This window comes from Nelumbo lutea, chromosome 4 (assembly GCF_056320005.1).
Source record: "Nelumbo lutea isolate HS-2025 chromosome 4, American lotus-T2T, whole genome shotgun sequence".
Lineage (NCBI taxonomy): Eukaryota > Viridiplantae > Streptophyta > Magnoliopsida > Proteales > Nelumbonaceae > Nelumbo > Nelumbo lutea.
The window spans coordinates 1,043,619-1,055,888 of record NC_142687.1 but is presented as its reverse complement, the minus strand read 5'-3'; the positions used below and the strand labels follow the sequence as shown (position 1 = coordinate 1,055,888).

At 40.7% G+C, this 12,270-nt stretch overlaps 1 protein-coding gene and 1 pseudogene across 1 annotated transcript; one reads left to right on the top strand and one right to left on the bottom strand.

Annotated features, from left to right (window-relative positions):
- The first annotated feature begins 4,865 nt into the window (after positions 1–4,865).
- LOC148853295 (uncharacterized) lies at positions 4,866–6,308 on the top strand. Its single transcript, XM_088941042.1, has 3 exons — positions 4,866–5,019; positions 5,116–5,194; positions 5,313–6,308. The coding sequence occupies exons 1-3, from the start codon at positions 4,996–4,998 to the stop codon at positions 6,032–6,034; spliced, it is 825 nt and encodes a 274-aa protein (XP_088797168.1). The 5' UTR covers positions 4,866–4,995; the 3' UTR covers positions 6,035–6,308.
- Positions 6,309–9,039: 2,731 nt separating this feature from the next.
- LOC148853294 (WD repeat-containing protein LWD1 pseudogene) lies at positions 9,040–10,226 on the bottom strand (annotated as a pseudogene).
- Positions 10,227–12,270: the final 2,044 nt, after the last annotated feature.

The window sequence follows — 12,270 nt, the reverse complement described above, 5'->3', positions numbered from 1 at the left end:
ATAATTCATTTTACAATTCTCACGAGAACTGCTGTGTCATGTGTTGAATAAATGAATTATTTATTTTATTAGAAAATTCAAATAAACTGTAGTTTTTTTTTTTCATGTGATGTATATAAATTATTATACAAGCGTATAAGAAGAAAAAACCTGTTGTGATTTTATTTATTTTTATTTTCATTTAGTTTATCATGGGTTAATTTGTTTGATCCGGACGGTCAAACCACTGAACCTTAACCCAGAAGGAAAAACAGTTCCATTTCTGAGTTGTATTTTAAAACTTTGATCATACCAATTAAATTGGACCATTGAATTGGTTAATTGAGAGAATCCAGATGTGCTACGCAGTGCCACAAATCCCAAACATGAATGCGTTGTCAAAAGCATCGTTTCACTGGTTTTTGGGTCAGTTAATTCAAACGTTTTAATAAGTAAAAATCATGTATATCTCATCATTTTATCCATTGGATTGAAATATTAGGATAAAATAGATATAAATATCATGAGAATGGGATTGAGAATGAGAGAAGAAAGAAGACTGAAAAAGAAGAAAATGATCACTTGTAGCAGTGATGGCAATGATGACGGTGGTGAAAGTAGATCTGATCTCTCTCTCTTGATCTCAGATATTGAGCCTTATCTTTTCATTCTATTGTTTTATTCCTATTTTGTTAGTTTATTTTTTGAAGACTTTAAATATGATATATTAAACCGCAAACTATTGTTCGGGTCAAATGGTTTAACAGTTAAATCATTTGGATCAACAGTTTGTTGACTAATTCAATGATTTTTTTATAAAATAGTGGTTTGGTATTAAAACGAAACTGATACCTTGACCAGTTTCTATACCAAACAGTCCAATCATCTGAGTCAATAACAGTTATAAAACCATGCCATGAAATACAACATACATATAACTAGGGAAGTGGGGAAACATGTTTAAAACTTGAGGTTATAAATGATGATAATGATTGAAGGCCGAAGCTAGCATATGTGGGCTCTAATTATAGATCATCCATAGTTATATGTTCATAAAGGCTATGTTTGGTTCCCTGTGTGTTTATTGGAAAAACACCATCAGTGCCACTTAGGTGTTGGCATTTATTGTACATTGAATCACTGTTTGGTTTCAGCATTTATCAAATAAACATAAAAAAAAAAAAACAGAAACACTTGGATTTATGTGCTTGAGATATTGGAAAAACTTCAAATTCTAGTTTCTCCCAATGCCCTAATGTTTATTAAAATGAAATACTTACTTAGAACATTGTAAGTTGGGGTGAAAGATAGCTTTATGAGGGTGTTACTTGAAACGCTCAACCAAATAACAAAAACAAATAAAAAAAATGTTAAGTCGAGGTGGAAGATAGCTTTATGGGATATTAATTGAAACAATTTAACTAATCAACAAAAGCAACAAATATTTAAAGTTTTTCAATTAAATGTTTATTTGAGAAACACTACATCTATAAACACTCAAGAAATCAAATACATAAAATCAAACGAACATCTAAACTGTCTAGTTAAAATATTAATTGCCTTTTGTTGTGCAGATTTATTATTCTTATCAGGCCAGGGTACAGGGTATCCAATGCTGGCGGGGCCAGTAGAATCAGTCCCCATTTGAAAAGGTGTGAGAGGGAGTGTACTAACCGGTACATAATGGAAATTTCAAAGAAAAAAATAGGAAGCAGCTGAAGAAAAAATAGCAGTGACCAGTGAAGAGAAAGAAAAAACTTTAGGCTGTGTTTGGTATAAAAGAAAAGGTAGAGAAAGTAGGGGCGGAGCCATGGCCCCCTTATGGTCCCAAAAATCCCCACTTGCGATTTCATATACATTCCCCCCTGTTCACCTTAGATTCTGACCCCTCATGAAATTTCCTAGCTCCACCAGAGAAGGGAAAAGGAAGGGAAACAATACATTTCCCTTTATTTTTTCTTTTGAATCAAACACAGCATTAGAGAGCTTGGACAAGCATATAATCCCTAGGCCTAATCCTGAAGAGGGAAAGGTAATAAGAATAAAAAAGCATTGTTATATTAGTTGGAGCATTACTGTGTTAGAAGTAGAAGAGGTATATTATTAGAGAAACAAACAAGCAAACGAAAGGATCTCAAAGTTGGGTAGCCAAAGGCCAAAGGACATGCATATATGTATATAGAATAATATCTATGTTGGGCGTCATTATTTAACAACCTCATTAGTCAGTCATATTCATATATCACTCGAGAGGCGAGAGGAGAGGAGAGCAGAAGTAGTACACAGAAACAGGAGCAGGAATAAATTATCCATCACATTCAAAGGCTAGCTATGGCTGTTAACGAATAAGGAGAGAGTGGGAAGAAGGTAAAGTTCAATCCATCCATCAAATTTTAATTTTAATTAAAAGTAATATAACATGGAATGGAACCTACATCTTCCTACAACGTAACCTTAACCTAGGTAGCAGCAGCTCTCTCTCTCTCTACTCCATAACTAGTGACTACCAAATTTAAAAAATAAAAAAGTCCTCCCCATCCATCTTCAACTTCATTCTAATTTCTTTTCTCTAGCATTCTCTTCTTTTTATGGAATTGAAAAAGGAAAGAAAAAGATGAATAATTAATTATATGCATTGCATCCATTTCAGTCCACGCGTTTGGTTTTGTTCTTCCTACCTCCTATTCCCATTCTCATTTAATATATATATATATATATCTGCAACTGCAAACTCTTTTAATATTCCTTTAATTCCAATTCTCGTTTTCCACCTTTATTTTAATTTCTCCATTACATACAAATATGCAGAGCATAAAACCTTGTATTGTATTTTTTTATCTGTATTTGCATTTTATATTTATAATCTTTCCACACTGAGCCCAACAATGCAAACATTTTCACCTCCATCATTTACCACTCTTACAATTTATCGTTTGGGGGGAGGGGGGAGTTGGTCAATGGGATTTTGGTTTCTATTGACCAAAAATCTCATATTCTATTTTTAGATTTATGTGAGGAGCAGTGAAAGTTTATTTCTCTGGGTATCACTTAAGCATTTACCACTCTCACAATTTATCATTTAGGAGGGGTTCTTTTTTTGGATCCTGAGAGGGGAGAAAGTTGGTCATTGGGATTTTGGTTCCCGTTAACCAAGAATCCCATCTTTTTTCACATTTATGTGGGAATCAGGAAAATTTTATTTTCCTCCGTATCACTTACCCGTCTCCTAGGTGAGTAAAAGGGAAAATTGCCAACACTTGAACTGATTGAAATGGTCATTGCCTTGTTTACATGAGAAATAAATGAACATGGGTAAATGCATTTACCTAGATAAGTGTTATCCAAGAAAAACTCACCCAAATAACTACATTTACCTAGATAAATGACTTATCAAAAAGCAAACAAGGCCTTAAAAATATAATTGAGTTCATTGGCCTCGCCAAATGTTTCTTCCAAGTATTTGATGTCAAAATAATACAACAAACATCAATTAATTAATCATGAAAAAAGCCAAATTCCCACTATAATTGAACAAAATTGAATATCATCTTTCTGCCATGTTTGGCTGCAACACCCAACACTCTTTCCAAAAAAAAGGACTATACATAAAACATTACAGAGGAACATACAACATTTTATTCCTAAAGGCTACAACTACCGCCATTTGTTATTTTGTTTAATTTTAAAAGCAAATTATACGAAATAAAACACAGTTACATCCAACCCAAAGCCAACGGGAGGCTAATAGCATGATACGATACATAATTGGCTTCGAAATACGATCTTGCCGGTTTCCACCTCCACCTGTAGGCTTCAACCTTGATGTGATGTATCTTTTGTTCATCTTAATAACATTTCAATTATTATAACAAAAAAGGCTCCGAAATATGGTGTCAATTAATGATATATAATTGTTCTCTACCTGTACAACCAACTCAAGTAAATTGAATTATGGGTTTGCTTTAGGAGATTCTTTGCTTTTCGGTTTAATTACTAGTTGCCACCTGTCCAAATCTTATGACAGAAGAGGCAAAGCCTGATATACTCCAGAACCAGAAGTTTACAAAAAGACGTCCCTACCCACATTGTTAAAGTTGGAATCTCAAAAGTTAAATCCTTTCGAATGAAAATAAAACACTACGGAAAAAAGAGTACAACTTTCTCCCCTCTCATAGAGACCACCTCAATGGGCCAATGTCTATGAATCAAATACGTATATGATACGTCCCTCCTCATTTGTCTAATGACGAACTCGTCCTTTGCTTTTCCTTATTCTTTATATGGGTCGTTAGTTAACGAGTATCAGGATATCAGCACAGCAGGCCCTTTTTTGACCTTTCTAGATTCAAATGCACAAGACAACCCAATGAAGCAATTTGAATCAGACCTCAAACCACAAGAACCAGTAGTGGCTCATTAACCGCCCTTGTTCCCTTTTTTCTGAAGACGAAGAAGAAGAAGAAGCCCGTATGTCTTTGAAAATCACCTTCAATCCAAATATGAGTGATTTGTATGTTCCTATTAGTTATTTGCAGAAACACCTATGCTATAAGTAGAAATGGCAAACAGTACGTAATGTATATATATATAAATATAATATACAAATAGCACCAAGTCCAAAATTGTCTTTTAGGTTTATAATAGAATAGAGGGTCAATGAGAAGTTTGGCTTGGCACACAGTTGGAGGAGAATTTAGGAACATTGAAAGTGGTTTGATGTTGAACATCTTGGCTTGCAGAGAAAGCTGTCCAAATGATGCTTTTGAGTTGGGAACAAACAAAATAGGCGAGTGATTATTAAGCAAACTAAATAAAAATTAGAAACCCATGACCTGCTGACCCCACATCTGTGTTCTATATAAAGCCAATGATCCTACACATAAGCTACACTGACACATACACCCCCTTCTTCTCCTCCTTACTCCTTCCTTCCATGTTCTAGTTCTCCTTACTAATTGCCTCTTCTACCAGCCCTTTCCTCTCTATCTTCATTAGACTACTGAAGATCCAGGGGGCATGGCAAAGGAAGTAGAACTTAAGGTTCTATTCTCATCATAACCCTCTTTCTTTTTAATCTTCCTTTCTTGCTTTTATTACTTGGTGCCCTGAGACGACGTTGCTCTGGCTTTCTTTCAGAAAGTGGAATTGAAGGTTTCAGTCATCTGCTGCGAAGGTTGCAAGAGGAAAGTAAAGAAGGTTTTACAAAGCATAGAGGGTAAAGAACAAAGAGATAGAATTCAATCCAGACCGCTACTCTGTCTTCTAGCTATTTGCTAGCTACTGGGCTTTAATTTCTTATTATCTGACTCCCACCGCCTGTCGTTCGTTCACAGGTGTTCTAAAGACAGAAATCGATTCTTCTCAACCAAAAGTCACGGTCCTTGGCAACGTCGACCCTCAAATTCTCGTCAAGAAGTTATTGAAAGCCGGAAAGCAAGCAGAAATATGGGTAAGTGAGAATGGGAAAACAGAAAAAGAAAAGAAGCAAGTAGAGACGACGGCCAAACTAGAAAAGTCGAAAGATGGAGATCATGGTGGAATCAAATCAGGTGGATGCGAGCAAGGAAAATGCGCCAACTCCAGCGACTTGAGCGAAAAGGTCAAGGAGAATTCGAATGGAATTAACAGCAGCAGCAACAACAAAGGACCAAAGAAGGATCAAAAAGAGAGGGACGATAATGGAGGTGGTCAAGAGGTTAGGAAGAATATAAATCCTAGTCCTCCCCCTGCTGAAGTGATGAATTATGCTATAACTCCAAGCACGAGGGTGAATTGCTGTGGTATGAAAGAAAGCACGGTGCATGATAGCTCTAACCATACAAGGTGCTGTTACATGGTGGATCCCTCTGCTATCCCCGCCCTACCACTACCACCCTATTACACAATAGGCGGCCCTGCAGCTGTTGCAGTTCATCATCAGCAACACTACTGCTACTGTGAGCACCCATTACCATCTTCTCAGGCTCAGCTCCCGCAGCAGATGCTGCCGGTGCCAGTGACGAGGGTTGGCGACTACTTCAGCGATGAAAATACGGTTGGGTGCTACGTGATGTGAGTGGCTGCGGATGCTGCTTTGCGATGGATTGAAACCTGCAAGAAAAGCCACAAGCCAGCGAGAGCATGCAGAATTGCAGATGCAGGCTATTTACCTCCCTTCCCGAGAGCGATAGCCCACTGCCCATATGGATAGATGATATATGTATAGTTTGAACTTAATTTGAACAAGGCTAGGGCCTACTGACCTGGGGGAAGGGGTTTCCCAGATTCTTTGTTTGTTTCTTTTCTTTAATCCTCCTCTTTTCATTTTAATGGAAATACTTTCTGTTCTCTCTCTCTCTCTCAGCACCAGCAGGCCAAATTAAGGCGAAGGCGAGAGATGGGTTTGATTGAAGGCGAAGTGCAATAATAAAGATGACATTTAGGGCAATTGTAGTCGTCTGAGCGACCCAAATGGTGATATGGACCACATGGAAAAAGCCAGAAAGGCATCCCTCTCTTCTCTCCGCCATTAATTTACCTACCTTCTTCCTTGAGAAAGCATTACCTACAACCAGGGTCGTAGAAAAACTCAACAATCCCTAGTGATTTTTTAACACGCCAATGTTTTAATCAGATTGATGTGATATTTTCTTTTTCAAAAATCATTAGGGGGCCGTTGAGTTATTCGCAGTCGCAGGTAATGTGTTACTCTTCATCCCCTCTCTCTCATCACATGGTCCTACAAGGAAATGTCCAAAAATTTCAGCTCCGTGCTTATGAACCTACGCGCATACTATTCTTGGGGTTTAAGTTATGTTTTTATTTAAATTGCAAAATATAAAACTGCATTATTCAGGGGTTTGTGGCTGTGTCAACTTGCTTCAAAAGCTTCACCATGAGTATTTGCTTATTTACCAACTTTGCACCGTCTTCATGGACATGGATGTCAATCGTGCATCTTTGAATTTGATGCCACTGGGAAAGGACAGGAAAAAAAATTCCTTTATAAATAGTCAATGTATAAATAAAGCTCTGCTAATCTTGAGTGTTGGCTTTAGGTTTAGGCACCCTGCTCCTGCTAGCACCTTCTCTCTCCCCATTCGTTGAATGCCTGAATATTTCAAAGGTCTCGGAATAAATTTATGGGATACACTATGATGATTCCCATAATATATATATATATATATAAGCAAAAGAGAAAGAGTACCCTCACCGTAGACGTAGAGTGAAGAACCTTCCACCTTTGACAAAGTCACTTGGCTGTGATTCGTTTCCTTTGATATTTTCTCATGCGTGCGTCTGGTCTGGAGTTACCCATTGACGCCTATTCTTCTTTTGTTAGGAATCTGGTCAACCCAAAGGTTCCCACTACAGGTTATTATAGCCTAAAAAGCCAGGCGAGTCTAGGACCTTCATTTATAAGATGGGTTTACGCATGGGAATGGAACCTGGGGAGTGAGGAGGCTCATTTTTTTATCAAAGCTTGTTTTTTTTAAACATCATCTCTCAACTCCAAATCACCAATACAGTAGCCCTTATAGATGGGTTTACACTTTAGCTAATCAAAGTAATGGAAGAATCTCATCACTAACAGAACTGATTTATTACTTCAAATTATACCTGAAAGTTCAAGAAACTCCAAAGAGTCCAAGAGGCATGCTACTACTCTTCACCGTCCTATAAACAAAGAAAACAAGGCACCTCGCTGGCTGAATGAAAATAATATTCCTCATACATCAGACCATAGATCCATATTTACTTCCAAAACTTGATACAGGTCACGTCCAGGTCCAGACTATATATGAAACCTATACATGCTCTGCCAATGCATGGACACCCCCAGCCCAACCAACTTCATCATCTTACCACCCTTTCAGCAGAAACAAAACATAAACCAGTAGCTGTAACTCTCTTATGCTCATGTACATTTCACACAGCAGTGAGCAGACGGTATGCAATATCCAAGTATACATCACACGCATAAATCCAAGGCACCGTGCAGGACTCTTCTTAATTGCCATCTCATGTTGAACTATGGAAACCAATCAATTTGCTAATGCTTGCTTCTTCAATAGCCAATTCATTGTCAAATTTGGTGGGAGAGGAATAGCATGCTGAGTTAGAGAAAGGGTCGCCTTGTTTCTGATCTCTTCAGAACATAATGTTATGAACTAACAATCTGATAAATGATGTCTTCTTGTTTAACATCCCTGAATTCTTCTTCTTACTTCTTCTTACTTAGACCCTGCCCGGCCCTGAACCACTTATTGGCAATCAGAACCAGACTTGATCCTTTCCTTTGTTTAACAAAGCTAGACCACCTTGTTCATCATCCTGTACACAAGTTATGATCCCCAATCTACCTTTGCATGTTGGCTACCCCCAACCCCAAAACATTTCGGCACATTTTTGCTGATATGGCAGATGTTTTTGATAGCAAGCAGGAAGGAGGCCAAGAAAAGGAACAAAACCATCGGGAGGTATGAAACTCCCCATCGAAAAAAAAACACTTTTAAATGAATGAGTGAATTTTTGATAGAAACATTAGATTTTCCACTGAAATGCTGAAAGAGTAATTTCAACTATCCCAATTTCCGAACTTAACAAACCAAAGACATCTTTGAATTAAAAAGGAAAAAGGCAATAGAAAAACATACTCCCGTATTTAAGATTAACTTGTTAACACCATTAAAACACAAACACCAACAATTCGGGTCCTGTAAATGGAGAAATCTTTATATAAACACATAAAAATCCTCAATCTCTCTGGACATTATGTAAACCCCACTCCGAATTTCATCAAAAGAACAACCAAGAAATAAAAGAAATCTATTAAAATAAAAGAGAGATAAAATAATAACTCAGATGTTTCATTCAACCCATGTTTTATACCATTATTATCAGAAATATTGAATTTCGGCTTGAAACCTTGAAACAGGTGAAGATTCCTACTTTCCAAACTATTAAATACGAAAACAAAAGAAAATTAAGGAAAAAAATCGAAGAAATCAACAACCCAATTTACAGACTTCAATTCTACAACCGACCGACCCATGTTACTAGCGCCACTAAAATCAGAGATAGTAATAATCCGTCATCCGTCACTAAGGGGAAAAAAGGCACATCATATCTGTGAAAGATGATAAGAAGCAATAAAGGGCAATGAATCAAACCCGATAATCTTCAATAACAAATCTCCGATCTTTCAAATATAATTCAGACTCCACCTCAGCTTTCAGACCGTGAGTATCTGCAGCTTAGTCGAGAAAGAAATCGCAACCCAATCCGGCTTAGTCGACGACCATTGCAGTTGCTAATCGCTGCCCCGGCCGTATACGCCAGAATTGGATCCAATCCACCCTCCACCGACTGGCCCATCGACAAAAGATCCTATATCAACGCGCCTGAGAGTCATCTCCAACCGTACATATATGACAACTTGTGACGCCCAATCTATTGCGTTAACACTAGCCTGGTGCCTCTGCAACTCTACCACTGGCAGCGTCGGAAACCGGATGTCCAGAACCACAATCTTAAGCACTTAGCACTGTCGATGATTATGGTTGCCATGTACCTTGGATTCTGCTTGTTCCACCCCAACCGCACAAGCGGCGTGTCGGGTTCGGAGCTTTCATAGATGATAGTCGAGTACCTTGTCGCGTAAATCGAAAACCCTGACGAATTCAGCGGAAACCAAAGCGAAAACTCCGACGCCTCCTACGCAATATCGTAGACCTCCTTATCGTGCGATTAACTGGGCCGCAAAACTCGCTGCTTTTGTCGCTGTTGAGGAGGCTCTTGAGCTCGACCCGGTCGTCAGAAATGCGCCATATAGGGAAAAAATCACCGGAGGTGGCGAGGAGGTCGGGTTTCTGACACTCTTGTCAGGGATGAAAATAGTCTTGGTGAGTGGGTAAGGGTATTCGAAAGAGAGATTTGGGTTTGAGCAAATTTCACCGGTGGATTGGACGATTCCGATTCTGATACTCTTCAAGGAGATTAGCGATGGCGAGTCTGTACTTGTTTTCGCAGCGGACGCTCCAGTTCATGGCGTAGATGTGCCATGGAGCCTCGTAAGTGTAAATCTCGGAGCGCTTTTGCTGCTCCTCTGACCCGTCCTGAGTAGGATCGGTACTCGTCCCCATGGAACGAACGGACTCGGTTGATCAGTCGGTTATTGCCCGTTGGCCTCTTCCCGTCTTTCGCCTTCGTTGTGGACAACAAGAGGGAGGAGAGCGGGTGAAGTGGAGATATCTATAATGAACAAAAAAAAGAAAAGGGTATTGACAAATAAAAAAAAAGGGAATAGTAACACCAAAATGTGACGGTTTGATACATGCTTAGCCTTGAGTACGATTGGCAAGATTACAATAGGGACATGTCTCTCATTTTTGTCTCTAAGATTTTTAGAGGAGAGGTAGTCGACCTCCTTAGGTCCCTAACCTTGGCATTTCTAGACCTCCATCCCCTTGCGGGGCGGTTCTGGTTAACGACTAGCATGAGTACCAGGGTTCCTCATAGGTGCACATTTGCTCATGGGGACAATGTTGGACCGGCATTGTACTACCGATACTCAAGGGAGGCTTGGCATGCGGGCTTGGCTCAAGCACGTCCCTTCACCTCACCAGTCCCTTGCCCAAGCTGAGTGAGCTATCCCGTTGCCTCTGGCGCACGGGTGTGTTTCGGCCCAAGCGGTTGTCTATCTTCGTGGTACACAGGTGCCTGTCATCATCAGCATACAGGAGACCCATCACATCGGTGCCAAGTCACCTCATCGGCGCATGGTCGCCTTGCATTATGGTTGTCCCCCTTTAGCACGTAAGCGGCGCCTCCCATGGACCGGTCTAAGCCAGGAGAGTGCCCCGGCCATTGGACTTTAGGTCATGATCCAGTGCTACTGACTTTGGTGGAGCCATCCCATCGGGCAACTCCTAGCCTCTATGCGTTATAAAGGCTTGTTCTGGCCTGCCTTGGCCAGGACATCGAACGGGTTCTTCCGCTGTAGAACTACCCCCGTGACAATTGGTATCAGAGCAAGTTGGCCAATTGCAGCCGCAGTTGGTTTTCAGCAGATTAGCCCAAATCTAGTTGAAGCGGTCATTTCGACAAGCAACATTCTGTGGGGTGCGGTCCCTAGGCACTTCCACCCAGGATCGAGCAGAATTCAGATCAGGCCTGGAAAGAGGCCATTCCTTAGTTCGTGTCCCCATTCCAATGACACTAAAACAGCTTCCCTTGCGGGGGCAGACACATTGGTTGTTATCCTCATGCGGGGGCAGACGCGTGAGCCTTGATAGGAATGTGGGTACACTGCCTGAGCAGATTGTTTATCAGGCCTAGCAAGAGGCCATTCAATGTTCGGGTTCCCATTCCAATGACCCTAAAACAACTTCCCTTGCGGGTGCAAACGCATTGTTTGTTGTCCTCATGCGGGGGCAGACATGTGGGCCTTGTTAGGAATGTGGTTACGCTGGTCGTTGGAGCATGGCGACCCTACACCGGCAAAGTTTCAGGTGGACATGCTCAGTTTTCATGTTGAACACTTACAGCAACAAAAGCGCATCACAAGGCGAGTGCATGTTCGGCAACTCATGGGTAAAAGTTGCCACACTCGCACAGATTGCGGTCAAGCCTCCTTGAGGCAGTAGCAGTGGGGCCCCCTCGGAATGAAGATGTAGCCCGAGTCGGCGAGGCGAAGCGTAGTTTTGAGGGCCAGGAGAGCATAAGCCATGGCTAGGTTTGAGTAACCCGCACAGGGTGAGGTGAAGTCTGTAGGCCAGCATGGTGAAAGGGTACCCAAGTCATCACCAACATGAGGAGTAGACCTATCAACGTGTTTGGTAGCATCACTGAAAAGCTACCAAGAAGACGGTTGAGCCTTGAGGTAAGATGATACACGGGGCGGACCTCCGCAAAGCACCACACACATTTCTTCGAGGGCCCTTCTTTCACAAATCAACGACATAGGCATTGCGTGGTTTGAGTAACCTCAACATTGGAGGGGTGAAGTCCAGGCAGGCCGGCATGGTGAAATGGTTCCATCCCCATAAATGGACACCAACATAGGCAAGACCCGGGTTGACCAGGTGAGCCCAGGAACTGGTGGAGAAGTGGATAGCACGGGACACAGACGCGCATTCACGTGAAGACCATTGTCGAGGTCGACAATGAGTTGAGTGGGGGAGCCTGTGATGGTCTAGCACAGGCTTATCCTTGCCTACGCTTGGCAAGCTTACGTTAGGGACTAGCCCGTCATTTTTGCCTGTAAGATTTTTGGGAGAACTGATGTCATCTTTAGGCAAACCACCAGAA

Coding starts and splice junctions, on each gene's coding strand:
- LOC148853295 (XM_088941042.1), top strand. CDS start 4,996: ATGGCAAAGGAAGTAGAACTTAAG. Junction 5,020..5,115: donor CAAAGGAAGTAGAACTTAAG/GTTCTATTCTCA, acceptor GCTTTCTTTCAG/AAAGTGGAATTGAAGGTTTC. Junction 5,195..5,312: donor GGTTTTACAAAGCATAGAGG/GTAAAGAACAAA, acceptor GTTCGTTCACAG/GTGTTCTAAAGACAGAAATC.